Source organism: Rissa tridactyla, chromosome 4 (genome assembly GCF_028500815.1).
Source record: "Rissa tridactyla isolate bRisTri1 chromosome 4, bRisTri1.patW.cur.20221130, whole genome shotgun sequence".
NCBI classification, from domain to species: Eukaryota; Metazoa; Chordata; class Aves; order Charadriiformes; family Laridae; genus Rissa; species Rissa tridactyla.
In genome coordinates, this window is record NC_071469.1 from 38,458,099 (window position 1) to 38,475,513 (window position 17,415).

General features: G+C 37.4%; 1 protein-coding gene across 4 annotated transcripts in view; it reads left to right on the forward strand.

The window, feature by feature from the left end:
* Positions 1-1,781: 1,781 nt before the first annotated feature.
* The window catches only part of RYR3 (ryanodine receptor 3), a 233,618-nt gene continuing 217,984 nt past the window's right edge, over positions 1,782-17,415 (forward strand). For all 4 annotated transcript variants that reach the window (XM_054198046.1, XM_054198047.1, XM_054198048.1 and 1 more), the window contains exon 1: positions 1,782-1,905. In XM_054198046.1, coding sequence (XP_054054021.1) covers positions 1,855-1,905 — 51 coding nt within the window. In that variant the 5' untranslated portion in view covers positions 1,782-1,854. The remainder of the gene's footprint in view (positions 1,906-17,415) is intronic.

A 17,415-nucleotide genomic window follows, 5' to 3' on the forward strand; every position in this document is an offset into this window, starting at 1 on the left:
AAAACCAGATCAGTAGGCCTGGTCTGGTTTTCAGTATAAACACTGAGTGGATGCTTTGACTTTAGGCAAGTTTTTGCCACTCCTCTGACTTTTTTTCTGGAATAACTATATTCCATAAGGAACACTTGTTCAAAGATAAACACAAAACTGAATGTTCAGAGCACCAACCAAATAAGTTTTCTGGAACTTCAGAGAAATATTTTTCTCCTACATTGCCTTTGTCTTGCACAAAGCTATCTTTTTCTTGCTCACAACAATCAATAAAAACTACAGAATGGGGGAAGGGGAGTGGACAGACTGGCAGGGCCAGCCTATATGACTGTCAGCTAGAGGCTTCTGAGTTGCTTTTGACCTGAAATTGCCTGTTGCTGAGTAATGGGATTGTCATTATTTTTTGGACAGAGTTTCTCAGGGTGGTAAGAGGGAGTGAAATAAAACATTTTTCAAAGCACTGTGCCCTGCAAGGAGAGAAACTATTGGGCATCACACTGTTTGGCTTGTGTCTATGTTTAATTAGCGAAAAATTAGAATACCATTATTTGGGGGGTGAGGGAGGGGGTGGGAAGGGGCAGTGTGCATTGGGTTCCATGTCCAGAGGACATAAACTTATTAGTTTGTGGACATAGAGAATCTAGTTTCAGTTTTCACTGTGCTATACCTGTCCTTGTGACCCCAAGAAAGTTATTCTTGCCTTACCTTCATGTCTGTTTTTCTCATTAGTGAAACAAAAACATGCTTTTACCTCAAAAAAGACTGTATACGTATTGTACTCACAATATGTGAGGGTATGTATAGATGTAAAAATGGACAGCACAGTTTGGGTAATGCTTCTCAGGGGTGGGATGTATGGGTAGGCTGTGGTTGCAACCTTACCACAAAATGCCAGATCATATAGTGAACTGGCTAGAGCCTCCTCGGTGCTCTCTTCTTTCCTTGTGTCCTTTCTGTTTTCCTCCCTTCACTTAAGTAAATGTCGTTCTAGAGTTGATGTATGTTTTTTCCTTGGTCATTTGCTAATATTGAAGTAATAACTAGGAATTTTCATTAATTAATTTTATTTCATTATTTAACTAGAATTTAAAATTATTTTAAGTTTTATTTTAATATAACTGTGGTTTATAGGTTTTGAAGTAAACTTGTACCATCCTCTATACATATTCAGGTGCAGTTCTGAGAAGGTACAAATAAAAACCTTGCAGTCCTTAGGATATATGTATAAATGCCATTTAGAAGGGTAGCACAAATAACTATACATAGTAGGTTCAGATCATTAAGTCATCTTGAAAACCAGATTTGCAGCTGCTTATGCAGAGAAGCAAGAAACGGAAGTTATTGTAAGCAAGCTGAAAATACCTGCTGTCAAAATCAGCTTGTCCTATTATTTCATTTACATCCCTCTGCTGCACAAATCAGTAGGTTCGAGTTGCTGAATTTGATACATTTCAGTGCAAAATTGGGTACCCTGATCTGTGAAAATGGAAGCGCAAGCTCTGCTTTCGTTAACACTTCACCATTATTGCTGTTTTGACCAGACAGTATCTGGGGGGAAAAAAAATCAACACCTAGTGATGCATATAGTGCTTCCTGCAATACCTTAACAGTAGGGGGGTTTTGTGTCTAGGGTAGAGAGAAAAGGAAAAGAATTGCTTGCTATGAGCTGGAGAAGCAGCGCAGTTGGCTCTGGCAGTGAGGGGGTTGACTGACAGTCTGCAGTGCAGTGGAGTTAGCTGAGCTCCCTATATGGCTGTGGATTAGCTATATGCTAATACTGATAGGAGAAGAGGAGCTGTACCAGCGCAGTGAGCTGACGGTGGAGGCGATCAGAGTCTCAGCAGAGCTGACTCCTCAAGAGCCATGGCTGAAGGGGGTGAAGGAGGGGAAGATGAAATACAGTTCCTACGAACTGTAAGTATCTGCTTTTTATAGGTCATGTAGTACATGATTTCATGTCTATTCCTTTTCTGTTGTATTAAAAATAAAGTGTTATTTCTGTGCTGGGCTTTGCCAAATGGGAGAATTGATTTAGTCAGTGGGAAAAAATAAAGCAAGAATATGAGCTTTAATAGCATCAGGCAGTCTCAGTGTGTTCTTCCTTGAATCGGCTCAATAGCCAGTTTGGTATAAGGAGACCTATTTCCGCTGTAATCCCCTGTGTTTGAAGCGTCCTCGTCAACTTTGTACTTGGGTTTCTAAATGTAGCATGCCAAATATCTGACCTCTGAAACTTCTGTCTAGGTTAGATTTCACTGACATTAACAGAAGCTTTGCAAATAGGAGAGCCTTAAAATGATGAATAAACCAAGCAAGCCCTTGATGACCTCTTCTGATAAACATGCACACAGAAGCACACTTGTGTGTAGGGAATACCAACAGATGTTTAAGGCAGGGCTCTGCAAATGTTTGGGGTCTTTCCCCTGCTTAAAAGAAGCTTATTTTAAAAGGAGATAAGGATTTATTTGGGAAGGGGTGTTAATTAGTGAAATAGCCCTCACTTGGTGTAATTTTCTATAAAGAGACCTCACACCATTCTTTCCTAAAGCTTTACACAAATCTAGTTTGATAACCAATTTGGGCTTTTAAACAAGTAGTGTTCATGCATTAATTTTTGGGAAGAGGCTGAGATCCTTTTCATGTGTCATCCTGTGTCTCATTATTTTTACCATGCATGACTAAGAATGTGTTGTTGTGTAACTGGCATGAAAAAAATGCTGTTGATGTGTGTATTCCCTCCACTTTCCATACTATCTTTACTTTGCATTTGTTACAAATAATGTTCCAGAAACAGTCTCCTCTAGAGTTGATACAACTTTAAAAGGAAAAGTCTCTAAAATAAAACATGCTAAGTGCCCAAAGTAGGAAATTACAAGGTTGATTTCTGGGAGGCTGGGAATATTTATTTCTGGGAATTAAAGGATGGAGGGTGATGATGGCTGCTGCTGCTTATGTAAATTGTTTAGGTGTGATGAAGTGTCATTAGCACTTTTAAGCCTGGGAGAATTTCATGGCGGGGAGGGAAATGGATAATCACAATAATTAGCCTTTTCAATGTCCCTTCCCAACACTCCACTTCTTAGAGGTATCTCTATTACATAGTTTAGTAGATTACTCAGCCCTTAGGAGAAGGTGCTTTTACCAGACCTTTAAATGAATGTCCTTCATCCTTTCACTTTCTAAGATGTTGCCTTGACTCAACAGTCTTCCTCAGTGATGAAGTGAGAAGCTTTGCCTATTCATAGACAGGCTGTGTGTGCTACATGAGATGGCAATTTCTGCTGCTGTGACCCATTCTCATGCTAGTAGAACTCTCTTCCAGTTCTTTTCAATAGGTAAAATAAAGCACCAAAATAGAGATGGGGCAAAAAACTGGAAATGGCAAAAGTGAGACTATGCATAAGTGTTCCTTTTACTTGGTGTTAGGAGATCTTTTATAGGGGAAAAAATGGACTAGATTTCTGTCTCGAAAGCCCCAACTTCTCCTTGCTGTAACAATCATATCAGTTACTGCTTCTTCTCCATTATAACTTCCTTCACCTTCATGGAGAAGGGATCAATTGTTGTTTTGAAATATACTGAGAAAGGAACCATTTATTAGGTACTGAGTGCTACAGTGATGTAAGCCTTCAGTACTTATTATTTATAGCTTTTATTGCTGCCTAAACACTGTTTGTACCTATGAACATGAAGTACAGTAGCCCTTTAGAGCTCTTCCAGTAAAACTGTTGGTCAGTCAGGATCTTCTCCAGATCAAAATGTTTTCTCAGAATTTGGATTGCTAGTGAATGTTTCCCAGGCTTATGTAGCTGAATCTTCCTTTGAAATTGTTGATTTCGGTATTCTTATATTTGAGCCTGTAGACAGAAGTGCTGTGGGAGGTTTTAGGCTCTCAAAGGTAACTCTTTCTTGGTGACTTATAAAATAAATTAGATATCTTTTGATCTAAAAATATCCTACAGTATTTTTTTGAAAGAGCAAGAGAATTAACTCTTAAAAGTCTAGTAAAATTAATCTTTGCTTCCTTAAAGGGAAACTTTCCCTTTGTCCCCCATTTTTTGTTGGATACGTGGTTTTGTTTTTTTTCTTCCCGAGCTAAATTATTGTATAGCTTTGTGCGTCATGTGCTCTGCACATGTAGAAGGGCTAGAAGCTCAGTAATGCATAAAAATGCATGATACCTGTATTTGTTTCTAGGGATCAACAGACTTGTAGGCATATTTATAAACTTTGATGGAAAGCTTTTCACTATCACTTTCCATTCCAAGACATTACTCATACTTGATTAATTTGGCAGCAATGTGAATGACAAAGACCTTAAGAAAAAATCCCAGAGAGGAGAGGAAAAGAACATTTTCATTGTTATCAGTGTTGTAGTAGTAGTATGTCTTCAGTACTCGTTTCAAGTAAGTCCCAGTTCTTGTGTGAAGTCTTTGTGTGCAATGATAGCGTTTAAAGGATGGTGTTACTAATACAGTCTAATTTCATTTTTTAATTTTTCCCTGACTTGTAAGTTCATTATGAATATAAATAAATATATAAATACGCACAGATTTTTCTTAACGTTGCTACCTTGCTGCTGTGTCTTTGTTATGAAATATTTGATGTTCTGTTCCTGTAATAATGCTTGGAATCGTTTCACTAGTTTTCTAGTTGATGGCTTTCATCTATATCTGAGCCTGGATATTCAGTGTATGTGTGCCCACCTGCGTGTTGTGTATGTGAGGGAGAAGCAAAGCCCTTGTTACATGTGTGTAATATGCAATACTGCTGTCTCTTAATTTCCTGCCTTAGTAATGTTTGTTCTTTAGATGACTTCCCCCTATTGTTTGTTTGTTACCCCTTCCTAAGGTATGAATACATGAGAAATTAATGAAGTTAACGTTTATGCAGCATTAGGTGAGAACATATATGTTAACCTGTGCTGTTTTGAGATAACATGCAGATGGGTATAGAGGGAACCCTGTTGCCCTTGGCAATGTGAATGAGTGAGTATAAAGCATTCTCATTTGAGCCTTTCCTAGCTACTGGGACATAACTACTGTGGAAAATTGACAAAGTCCTCTCTTCTCTGGAGATTATTCCCAAGTTCTCTGTCATTCCCACTGCTACCAAATTAATCAAATATGAGGTGATGCCTGGGAGCAGATAGCTTTTGTCTTCCTCCATCAGAAATAGCTATACTCATTTGCTAACAGAGAGCATGTTTGGAGAAGGGAAAAGAAAAAGTCACACCCCTGCCCAATGCATAGGAGCAGTTTAAATGTACTTGCAATGAAGCATGTCAAAGTTCTTTGCCATCTTAGAGTCCAAATTATGATGGTAACAGTAGTTAATAGGTGTATTGCTTTGTTATTTTTCCTGAAATTCATCACATTAATGGAAAGCATTTCGACTTATTTTAATACAAATTAATCTTTTTTTTTTGAGATGGCTCATAACACATTAGTCAACAAAGTTTTGCTTTGTTTTCCATAGATCTGAACAAGTGTGTGTGTTGATGTGTATGGGTATTAGTGTGTGTATGCCTTTGTGCATGTTTCTGTGTATGCCTGATTCTTTCTGCAACTGACTACAAATTCATTTCTCTGAGTGACAAAGGCCTTAACAATTGATTCTTCTTTGACTTTTGCTCCTTTAACAGCTTGTCTCAATGACCTAATTTTAAGTGTTCTGATTTTAAGTTCTAATTTTAAGTTCTGATTTTAAGTTCTAATTTTAAGTGTTTAAGTGTTCTATCTAAAAATTTACAGGTAGGAGTGGGAAATTGTTTTCTGTCATAGACTGAGTGTGGTTACCTGTTATACTTAAACAGCGAAGTACTGTTGTTACAAAGACCTAAAACAGAATATTTGGATTTTTTTCAAGATCCAGTCCATTTACACAATGACTTTACAGATATTTTTTTCAGGTATGTTTTTGTTCATTTGTGTGTTAAATTGCTGCTCAGAGTCAAGACAGTTGGGTGACTCATACATGTGTATATGTGGATTCACTTTTGCTTGAAAATAAGCTCTTTTACTGTTCAGATGTTAGAGGTGAGATGGGAAATTAACTGTTTTACAATATGAACTGTTAAGTATAGTATGAATTATATTTTCTTTTTTTTTCAGTCATTTTCACTGTTGCCAAATAGAAATATAAAAGTGATTATATCATGTCTTTTTTTATTATTTTAGGAGTTGTACTAAAGCACTTCAGTTTACCAAGGATTAGTGTGACATAAATACAGTTCTTCTTTAGATGTTTTTAATACATGATGTTTTGGCAAATCTGTGTCCCTAATGGTGTATCCCTAGTAACATGACAAAGAATGTGTGAAGTGGAAACAGTAAAATAATTTTTCCTTAGTAGTCCAACTTAATATCTAATAGTTACGCTATGCTGATATTCTGTAGCACAGATCTCTGTGGCTTGATTCAGTAAAGTACAAATATTTGCTATATAGTGCTCACCAGATAAACACTTGCAAACAAATATATCAGGCAAATGTCAGGCAATAATGGAAGATATTTCTAGGGAAAAGTTTTTAGCAGTGGCTAATTAAAAAGTGTGAAAACATGGAAATTGTTCTCAGTGAGTTGTGTATGAGATTATGTAAAAGCAATACAGAAATTTATGTGTAGTAGAAGTCACAAAGGCTAAGGAACGCCTTAAGACCAAATAAGTGGAATTTTCCTGAAGCCCCTTTTAAGGGAGCTGGCGCAGGTTCTGCATGCTTCTTGAACAGCTGAGCGTGTTCTGTGGTATTGTTTTAAAATTAATTAGGACATTTTGTCTGTTGTCACTGAAATGTACTGCAATTCATGATACAGCAGTTGTCCACTAGCCAGTCAGTTCCTTTTAGGAAAAGGGTAAAAAGAAAGGAGAATAACGTTATATAAAACTTGAGTTGCTTATGAGAACTTGTGTGTGTCAGGAGCTAAAGGGATTTTTTAATTAAATGTTTAGGTACCTATGTATCTTTATGCATTCAGTCTGCCCCTTTTGATCCTTCTGCCACAATTTTTAACAATTGTATAGCAGTCCATATTTCGAAGTCTTCTAAGAAGAAGAACGAAAATTGTACAACAGATAAAACAGACAAAAAAGCCACCATATCTTTTCTACTCCATTTTAAAAAAAGTCAGAAAATGTCAGATAGATTTCTTTTTGCTGCTTAAACTTCAGGCTGTGACAAGTGTAGCTAGTTGCAGTCACTCTTCTTGCTTTATTATCCTTCAGTTTCTACCATGGAAATCCTACTTAATTTTATGAATTTAAGTTTCTGACTTAAGTTTCTTAGCACTTGTAGCATCCTTCTTTGTAAATAATGTTGTTCTGTTTATTTTCACCCATTAAATTGCCACTTTTACTCCCTGCTTGTCTTTTCAACTTTGTGAATAGGTTTGCCCAGTTTGTCACTATAAGCAAAAGATAGCTTATGCTTATTCTTTGTGTAGGACTATTTCCTGGCTGAAGGTCTGGGTAATATTATAAGATAGATCGAGAATATGACAAATTTTCCAGTGAATCACATGCTGTAGTACACTGTGAGTGTTTATTTTTGATAAAATAAAGATCTTCTGCAATTAATTACAACCTCTTTTCAAGGCAGAATTTTAAGCAAATGCTCTACCATGCTATAAACACAACAGTGATGTCTTCAGACTGTATAGCGTGTCTAGTTTTTAGCTCTGGACGCACTGGAGTAGTGGCTTGATACCTATATCAGAGTTATTCGATTCATGTGTAACAATTTCTCTTTTGGAGTGAAATCATCTCATTTAAGTGGGTGTTTCAGGCTTCTAGTAAGGAACAGTTCTTTGGGAAAATTGCGCCATGTTTAGATAAAAAGGGAAACACTTGAGTAGTTCGGTATGTTTAATGTAATGGAAGTTGTTTTGAAGTTTAGTTAATGGTTGGAATTTTATGTCTGCTGCTGAGGAAAAGAGGGGTAAGTGATATAGCCACAACTGCATTATGATTTCATAGAACTTCACATGATTTGTCTTGATATACTTGGGTCTTTCTCATTCTCTGAGTTAGGATCTTGAGCTGTTCCCAGCTTGTGGTGTAAATGCATAACAAGTGAAACATTCATGCCACCAAAAGCTTGCAATTAAACTAAGAGGAAAGATAACAGAGGAAGGGGGAAAGAGAGTGTGAGAAGGCAGTGAAATGATATCCATCATGTTGTTAGGTAGCAATTTTTACATTCTAGTTACAGAAGCAATTATAAAGTAGTTTTACTGGTGTCATGAGGGAAAAACACCACTTTAATAAATATATTGGGAAAAATGCATTTGCTAGATGGTAGTGTATTGAAAGACTTTATCAGGTAAAGGGGGGCGGAAAGGAGGAAAGGCAAAGAGAGTTTTTGCAGGTATAACAGGTGGGCAATGAACTTGCATCATGATTAGTCAGAGATGAAGGCTGATTTCTCTCTATCAAATTGAAGGTAGTAGAGACTGAGACACACTTCTAAAGGTTCGGTTGTTACGGGCTGCTCTTGGAGATGGTACGTTGTTTGGTCTGTTTCCCTGATACCCTTGTTACTTTTTTTTTTTTTTAGTATGGATCTGTAGAATAGACTGTAAACCTAGTTTTTCCTACAAGGATGCAGTAATGTTCAGAGATGTGTTGAACAACATTGCATGTTGTATTATATGTAATGATAGTTCATGTATGCATGATACATGTATGTATACATATGTCATATGATATATATGGGATACATACATATATATAGTATATATGTAATTGTATGTAATTAGTTGCGCTTCTGCAAGCTCCTTCATATTGGCCCAGTCTACAGCAGTTAAAAACAAAGCAACAAGTATCATGCTTTACTACCGTTTTCTTTCTACAGCTTAAATTAAAAAAATTGCTATTTCAAAGAGGAATCAGTGCATGTATTACAATATCATAAATACAGTGTATTGTTACAAAATAATCACAAAATTGAATATAGTCGCAATTGACTGAACTGCTCAGATAGATCTAACTAACTTGTCAGTTTCTTTTCCTTTTTTTCTTTTTCATTTTTTTTTGGGAAGGATATCAGTGTCAATGCTGGTCTGCTGAAATAACATCAAACTTATTACAATCAAGCAAAACTCTTCAATCTCACCTTAGAATGTTAGGTTTTGATAGGATTTGTGACAGTGCAATAATCCTAAATTAATACTCCAAGCATATGTTTCCCTATTTCCCCCTGGCCCCACTTGTGGCTGTTGTGGGGAATTGTCTTCTGCTCAAGCTCTGCTTTTTTGCTATCTGAAGGGGCATTAGTATCTTTGGTAATAAACAGTGCGTTTGCTAGCAATGTTCCCATGTTTTCATAGAATTCAGCAAGTGGGTTGCCTGATCGCTGTGCCTTTTTTCTAATCCCCTGCCATGCTAACTGGGTATGATTCATATTGAAATCCAGCTGTGAATATTGCTTCTTTCTCAGTTCCCATGGCAGTGCTGTGACCACACAGTCAAATGCTGGCAGGTGCATTAGATACAGATTCCAAAAATAAAAGCAGAGTTGCGGGCAGGGAGGAGAAGAAAAATAAATTTGGCATGCAGTTATTTAGAATATATTTAATTCAATCACAGGACACTAGTTTAAAGTCATGTATTTCTTGACTTCATTCATGAAACACATATTTTCCCAAATGGCACATAATAACAGTGCAGATAGATAAGCGCAGACCTCTATAGGCAGTAAAATTATCATCTCAATTTAAGAAAACAATTGCTGACATAAACACGCTTTAGAAGATTCAGAAAGAGAAGATGAGGCATTAATTTATGCCTCAATGAATGTTTTGGTTTATTTGCTCAATGTAGAAATTTTAAATGTAACATTCTGTCTTTAATATCATTAAAAAGTCACCAGACCATTTCTTAGTAGGAAATGTAGTGGGTTTTGTGCTGGAAGATTTAAAATAGTGTACCAGACATTAGTTAACAAGAGTGTATGTTGTTGTAATAGCAGAAGATGTTTTCCTCTTAAATACTTAATTTTCTTGGGTAACTTTTGGAAACTTGTTTTCTGAAAATTACAGTAATGTTCTGAAGCACAAGTGGCAAATATGTGACATCCAAATATGATATCCATCCATTTAGAGTGCGTGTAAAGTAGTTCAGGATTGGGATATGCCTAGGAATTATAAAAACCTACAGGAAAATTGATTTTTCTTTTTTTTTTCCACACCTGGATCTGCTTTTGGTAGTATCTCACCTGCATACGTACATGTGTTTGTCAGCCATTGCACACCTCCTGTCAGTTAACTCTCAGTCTTAACAGATGTGCTTCAGCTGTAAATAGGAGCTGATGGCCAGTCTGTTGATCAGGTAACCTCTCTTTTCCAGTTCCCTCTTCTGGCACATCATGTCTATGGTGAGGAGTGGCAGCTTCAGTCAATAGACGCAATGGGAGAGACAACAGCAACATAAGGTGAAAGATTCAGTAGTAACATCAGGTTTGTTCCTTCTATTGGGCTTTTATCCAAATAAGCAAGTGCTAGTTCCTCAGTAGGATGAGTAGTCAGCACACGCCTGAGCTGGTTTTAGTCCACAGCAAACATCTCTCTCAATCTTGAGCATTTCAGCTACTTCAGCACTCAACCAGGTTCTTCAATACCTTGTACCAGAAAACCAACTTCCCTCGACCCATTTGCAACAACTTGAATTCTCTCCAATAAATATAATACAAAAGAACTGCTACTTAAATAAAATCCTTTACAAATTACTTGTACAAACAATAGAACTTCAACTTGGAGACTTTAAACAGCTGTTTAGCAGCAGATGCAGAACTAATTTAAAACACTGAAGATTTAACATGCTTTCAAATTGTGTCAGCAGTACCATGTACAAACAGGAGTACAAGGATCATCAAGCATAGAATATATACTAAAATGCCCCAGATGATTCAATAAAATGCTTAAGGCCAAATGATTTCCATCTCTCAAGACTCCCTCTGAAGTTCATTGACTGCACTGTCTCATCATTTCTGTATATGGAAAATGCCCAGAAGACCTATACACCTGGTACATATTAAAGATACACCATGTCAGTCGTTTGTAGAATTCAGAAGCTGTTTGATATGTATAGAAATGTTGATACAGCCAGTGCACAGTCAGTTGCCATTTTGATAAAAAAAAATAAAAAAACATTAAACCCCCCAAAGCTGTCTGTATTACATGCCAAGGTACTAGCATAACCTTCTTCTAAAATGCATATACATTTTTGTTGCACTTTCCAAAAGATCAAAATCAGTAGGCTTTATAGCTCCTGTGTAGCCAAAGCTGGGAAAGGTAGACTTCAGAATTTGGAAGACCTCAGTCTGATCCTATATGTCATGCCTGCATTTGTTCTTACCAGCTAACCTTTTTGTGAAAAACATTCACAGAACAAAGGATTCTTTGCTGCATACGTCTTGACCATCACAGGAAAAAATGCTAATAGGGACTGATAAAGTTTGATTTCCAGATCAGTCACTATCTGTGGGAGGTAAATAGCGATTGTATTAATAATATGGGCCAAACCTTCATTTAAAACTTTGTGGTTTTTCCTTTATTATATGTGCTATTTACATACATTAGAATTAATAAGGAGTGAGGTTTTTAAAATGCATAGAACAATGTTATCTTTCTAATTTGCAGACCCTAGACCTTTACTGTAATAGTCGTGAGTTGCCGTAGACTGAATTTAAGACATCATACTTGCTTTCTTAGTAAGATTTTGCAGATCTCTTGGAAGTAGTCCTGCCTAAATAATGTGGAATTCAGCCTTCATTATCTTCATTTATTTCAGTTACTTTGAATGGCTGAATCACCCAGGTGTTTAAACTGGGATGTTAGTTGCATTTTTTTATTTTAACACATTAGAATAAAAAATATGAGTTCAAAGCTTTCGAAAATATCAAGAGCTTTTTCTACTTACTATGCTGGATCTTAGGTGGCTGTCTTATGTAATATGAAAATGGACCCATCTTTAACATAACTGTCCCATGAGTGGGTAAAATAGTTGTGTACTTGAATGCTGAGTAGTACCACAATACTAATGCTTAAACAAAACCATGATTCTAATGGATAAGTATTCTCACTGGAATCAGTAATCATTTATGATTATTATAAAAGTTCCAATTAAACCTCATTAAACTGAAATCTGGCAGTTTTAGTGAACTTTCTGCTGTTACAACCCTTTAAAAAAATTCTATCAATCAATGTAAATCTCTTCCATGAGTCAATGGGAATGCTGATTATTCATGTTTGCTTTAGGTGTTTGGTTTTATTCATGATTTATTTATTGTGTGTATAGTGGTTTTGCTCAGGGTATCCATAAAAATTTTAAAATTGCTTCCATAAAATAGAAATACGATAACATTTTGTATCTTGTACAGACGCAAAATCTTTCCACCTTTACAATTAAGTGACATTGCATCTCATATTGTACCAGGTAACATGAATGTAGAATATTTGGATTATAGAATTACCTTTGAATTTGTGTCTAATCAAACCCATAATTTTTTTCCCCCTTATGTTTTTCTTTATCTTAATAAAGAAGTTGTATTTTTTTTTGTATAATAATGGTGTTGATGTATTTCTTATAGTGTTCAAAACTTTCTTTTTAATACTTTGATTTTTATAAAGATGGAAAAAATGTTTCCTTTGTACATACATAATGATATCAACTATATTAGCACTTACAAAAAAAAGCTTCAGTAATAGAAGCTTGTTAATATAAATTTGTGCTTTAAAAGAGAAGGAAAATTCAGCAGCTACTATAGGACCTTTTTTCCACCCTTATGGTTGTGAAGCAACGATTTTATCCAGTGCTGAAATGACAAACTTACTGACCAAAGTTTGTTTTGTAGAGGTGAATAGAATGGTGTTACTGGAGAAGGGTATAGGATGTGGTATTAAATTCTTCACCAGTGATGTGAACGTTCTCCCATTGTTACTTCAGTTTAATGTGTGAAATAGTAAGAGCTTAGTATATCAAACTTGGCTTGATGAAGAACTGCTTTGCTTTACTCAGGCAAATCCGCCTGAGTTTGAGTTGTTTCAGTCATGCAGTTATGCACCTGATATCCTTTATGTACAAAATTAACTGTGCTGTATGGTATGCTTGTATGATTGTGACAGTTAAGAGCAGCGTAAGAGCAGCAGAGAGCTAGACATAAACAAATGGTGAGGTCTAAAAGAAGTGACGAGTGGTGTTTCCCAGGGGTCAGTACTGGGTCCAGTCCTCTTCAATATATTCAATGACCTGGATGAGGGGATAGAGTGTACCTTCAGCAAGTTTGCTGATGGCACAAAGCTGGGAGGGGTGGCTGACACACCGGAACGCTGTGCTGCCATACAGAGAGACCTGGACAGGTTGGAGATTTGGGCAGACAGGAACCTTATGAAATTCAACAAGGAAAAGTGTAGGGTGCTGCACCTGGGGAGGAATAACCCTATGCACCAGTACAGGTTGGGGGCTGACCTGCTGGAGAGCAGCTCTGTGGAAAGAGAGCTGGGAGTCCTGGTGGACAACAGGATGACCATGAGCCAGCAATGTGCCCTTGTGGCCAAAAAGGCCAATGGCATCCTCGGGTGCATCAAGAAGAGTGTGGCAAGCAGATCAAGGGAGGTCATCCTCCCCCTCTACTCTGCCTTGGTGAGGCCGCACCTGGAGTACTGTGTCCAATTCTGGGCTCCCTGGTTCAAGAGGGACAGGGAACTGCTGGAGAGGGTGCAGCAAAGGGCTACCAAGATGATTAGGGGACTGGAACACCTCTCTTATGAGGAAAGGCTGAGGGATTTGGGTCTCTTCAGTCTGGAAAAAAGACGACTGAGGGGAGGATCTTATTAACACTTATAAATACTTAAGGGGTGGATGTCAGGAGGATGGGGTCAGGCTCTTTTCAGTGGTGCCCGGGGACAGGACAATAGGTAACGGGCACAAACTTGAGCATAGCAAGTTCCACCTAAACATGAGGAGGAACTTCTTTACTTTGAGCGTGGCAGAGCATGGGAACAAGCTGCCTAGAGAGGTGGTGGAGTCTCCAACTCTGGAGACATTCAAAACCCACCTGGACGCGTTCCTGTGCAACCTGCGCTAGGTGACCCTGCTGTGGCAGGGGGGTTGGACTAGATGATCTCCAGAGGTCCCTTCCAACCCTATGATTCTATGATATGTCATTTGTTGTAAACGTTATTTAAACAATGAAAGATTGTTCTGCCAACATAGAACACATTCTAATCACTAAGTTGTTACACAATAATGAGTTTCCTCAAGAAGGAAGAAAGTAGGTTATCACCTGCGTTTAAATTTTTCACTTAATAAAAATACATTGAGAATGTTAAATAATTTACTTTATTAAGGAAGATAATTTTATCAGAAGAGAAAATGTTTTTCTTACTCAGGCTTTTGCTCATTTTTGCTTTTAAATGCCACACTTTGATGACTCGTTGTGAATGCCCTGGCTAGCCTAACTGCAGATAAGTTACAGAAGCTGTCGTTAATGACCTTTTGCTGCTAACCAGAGTATAGTTCCTATTTCTTGTCATACCTCTGCACAAGCAATAAACTGTAAAGTTGTATGCACTGGTGCCTTGTTATTGAAAAAAAGCCAACTTCAAGAGAAGCCGAATAAGGAAGTACAGACTCTCCATGATTAATTTGAAATTCAGGAAGCTTGATGGTATGGAAGATTCTAGATTCATTCTGAGCATGTAACTTTTCATTGCGTGGTAGAAGTTTGTTTTTGTTAGACTTATCCATTTTTATTTGCCAGGGACCTTCCCAAGTCAGCTTCTCTAAAGGCTGACCTTAGGCTTAAATAACATCATTGACTAAATAAGGGCCTGTATATAAGGCTTAACTTGCCAATTAGAGTGGTAACATGACCTTTTGTACCCTTGCCAATAAGAAGACCATTTAGAATCATAAATCACAACGCTCCAAAGGGTGAAATGCGTTCACACAACATAGAAAGTGGGGGGCAAAATCTTCAAGGGAAAAAAATGGTGGCCAAAAGATGATAGTGGTGATATTCTGTTATAGGTAATCTGTGACATCAGTAGAATATTTCTAGTGCTGTTTAGAAAGTTAAACACGTAATTGCGTATCTCTATCATGTGTTCATCGAATCTAACTTTATCCTAATCCATTTACTACTTTTATCTTTCACATCTTTGTTTCTTTTCTTTGTTTATCTAAAGAAACCAACAGCGACAGTAAGAACAGAAGTCGATAATAACGTGGGAGTTGATGGAAGATTATCCTGACCTTAGGCTACTTCTAGGCAACATCAGTTAACAATATCCAGCCTCTTCATTTTTGCTCATCCCTTAAATCTCCAGCAGCCATTGCTGTAGGGGAACACCCTATCAGCTAGCTGTGTGATTTAGCTATCTCAGAACACCAGATTCAGATACCAACTTCTGAGTACTGTGTTTTCTCTTCCTATTATTTCTTGAGCCAGGTGTTTTCATAATAAACTGGAGCTTGCAGTTACAATAGAAGTCACTGAGCTGTTCCTCTCAAGTGGAGCTGCAGAGGACAGAGACAAAGACACAGTTATTATTTACCGGGAAGTAGGTACATTGTATAAACATGGCAAAAGTAGTGAGCTTTTAGCAGGCTGAGTTAGTCCCCATCAGACCATGTCAGTGTCCAGCTACTGTTTTCTTTGGTGATTGAGGGGGCATCTCAAGGGTAACTTCTGTCTCCCCTGTTCAAGGAGAGATTTATGTAGTCAGGGTTCTTGGCACACACGATCCTTGTTTGATTCCTTTAAATGGTTGTAGGTTCTGTACTTTTTCATACTGATCAGATGCAAAGTTAGAGGTTTGATTGTAGGATAACTGTGCATTGACCATGTAAGCATTTTTGGGGGATACACTAGGTGAAGAGTTACAGTGTTTGCAGAAATGTTGCCTTAGACAATGTTGGGCAGTGTGCTGCTGTCCTAAAATAGTGGACTGAAGCAATGGCGACACCTGCTTCTTCCCAAGTATTTCTTCTCCTGTTACAATATTATATATGTATAGCAATTGCTCTTCACTCTGGTTGCTTTCTGTCTAGTACGTGCATAGTTTGCATGGCTCTTTCTGTCTAGTACATGCATAGTTTGCGTGACTCTTGTGACTACTAGCTGTGGGTGGATCACTGGCTGCAGGCCTTGGCTTCAGGTATTTGCAAGTCAGTGTAGTATTCCCATGTAGAACTTGGTAAAATGTTACAGCTACTCGTAAGGGTCAGTCCTTGGTCGTTACCTGTGGTGAAAGTGTACTGCTGCTAAACAGTAATTAGTTGGAAGGCAAATGTGCTAAACATGAAAGCTTGCAGATTCAAAAAGTGAGATCTAGTGCATGTGTCAAACAGCCAAAACCAAGCAGAAATTTAATTTCTCTCTTTATATAAAGACTTGCTTGTGAAACAATGATTCAATATTAAACAAGTAGAACAACCACTCTTCATGTTACACTGAGCAGTAGTAATTTCAGTCCAGTAATCTAATGATGGCTAAACTTGAGAGAATTATCTGAAACCATCTCAAGTGAACCATGATTAAAACCTGGGTTTTAGCCTAATTAATGCTCTGAAGGACTTTTATTAGTGTTTCCAGCTATTCTTCTTCAAGCTGTGGTGTTAATGTAAGTAAGCAAAATAATGTGTAGACCCTGTGATAGAATACAAATATATAGACTTGTCAAGCAACATTTTTTTTTAAATAATTGAGTTATTTTGATTTAAAAATTGGTAATACTGTTGCATACAGGCAAGGGCTAGGGTCTACTAGGTGCTGTACAAACACAAGAAAACAGTACATTCTCTGATACAAAGAGCTTACCTGGACCTGTGGATGGACAGGCTGCAGATGAATGCACAAGGAAAATGAGACTTTGGTCAGTATGAAAAGGAGTAAATCATAACACGGTTGAAATGTTGTTACACTACTAAGTGAAGATGTTAAATAAAATAAAGAAAAGTGGAAAAAAAAAAAGGCGGAAAATGGGGGAAAGAGGTAGTGGGTTATGTCTACAGGGAAGTTCCAGCTGTGGGAAATGGTAGATGACCCCTCCAACCAAAACAAAAAGGCAGCCCCAAACTTGAATCTTTTGTAGATTGGCATTTGTGATTAGTACACAAATTTATCAGAAATGGGTATTTGCTTGATTGAAGGGATGGCAGCTAAAGGAGGGATGAGTTGTAAAAGAGTTATTTAATGTGATAATAAGGAAAAAGGAAAAGACTAAGGTGTAATTATCCCACAGAGGTGTATTTTTTTGGTGTGACAAGAAGGTTAGTAATACCATAGTGATGAAAAAAAAGGAAGTATGGGGGTAGACTTGACTACTGTGACAAAGAATCTTTATATTTAGTCACAGTGAGTACTCATTAATAGCAAATATTCACAAGGAGAGACTGGAAAGAGAGAGAGAGAGGCTGAGACAC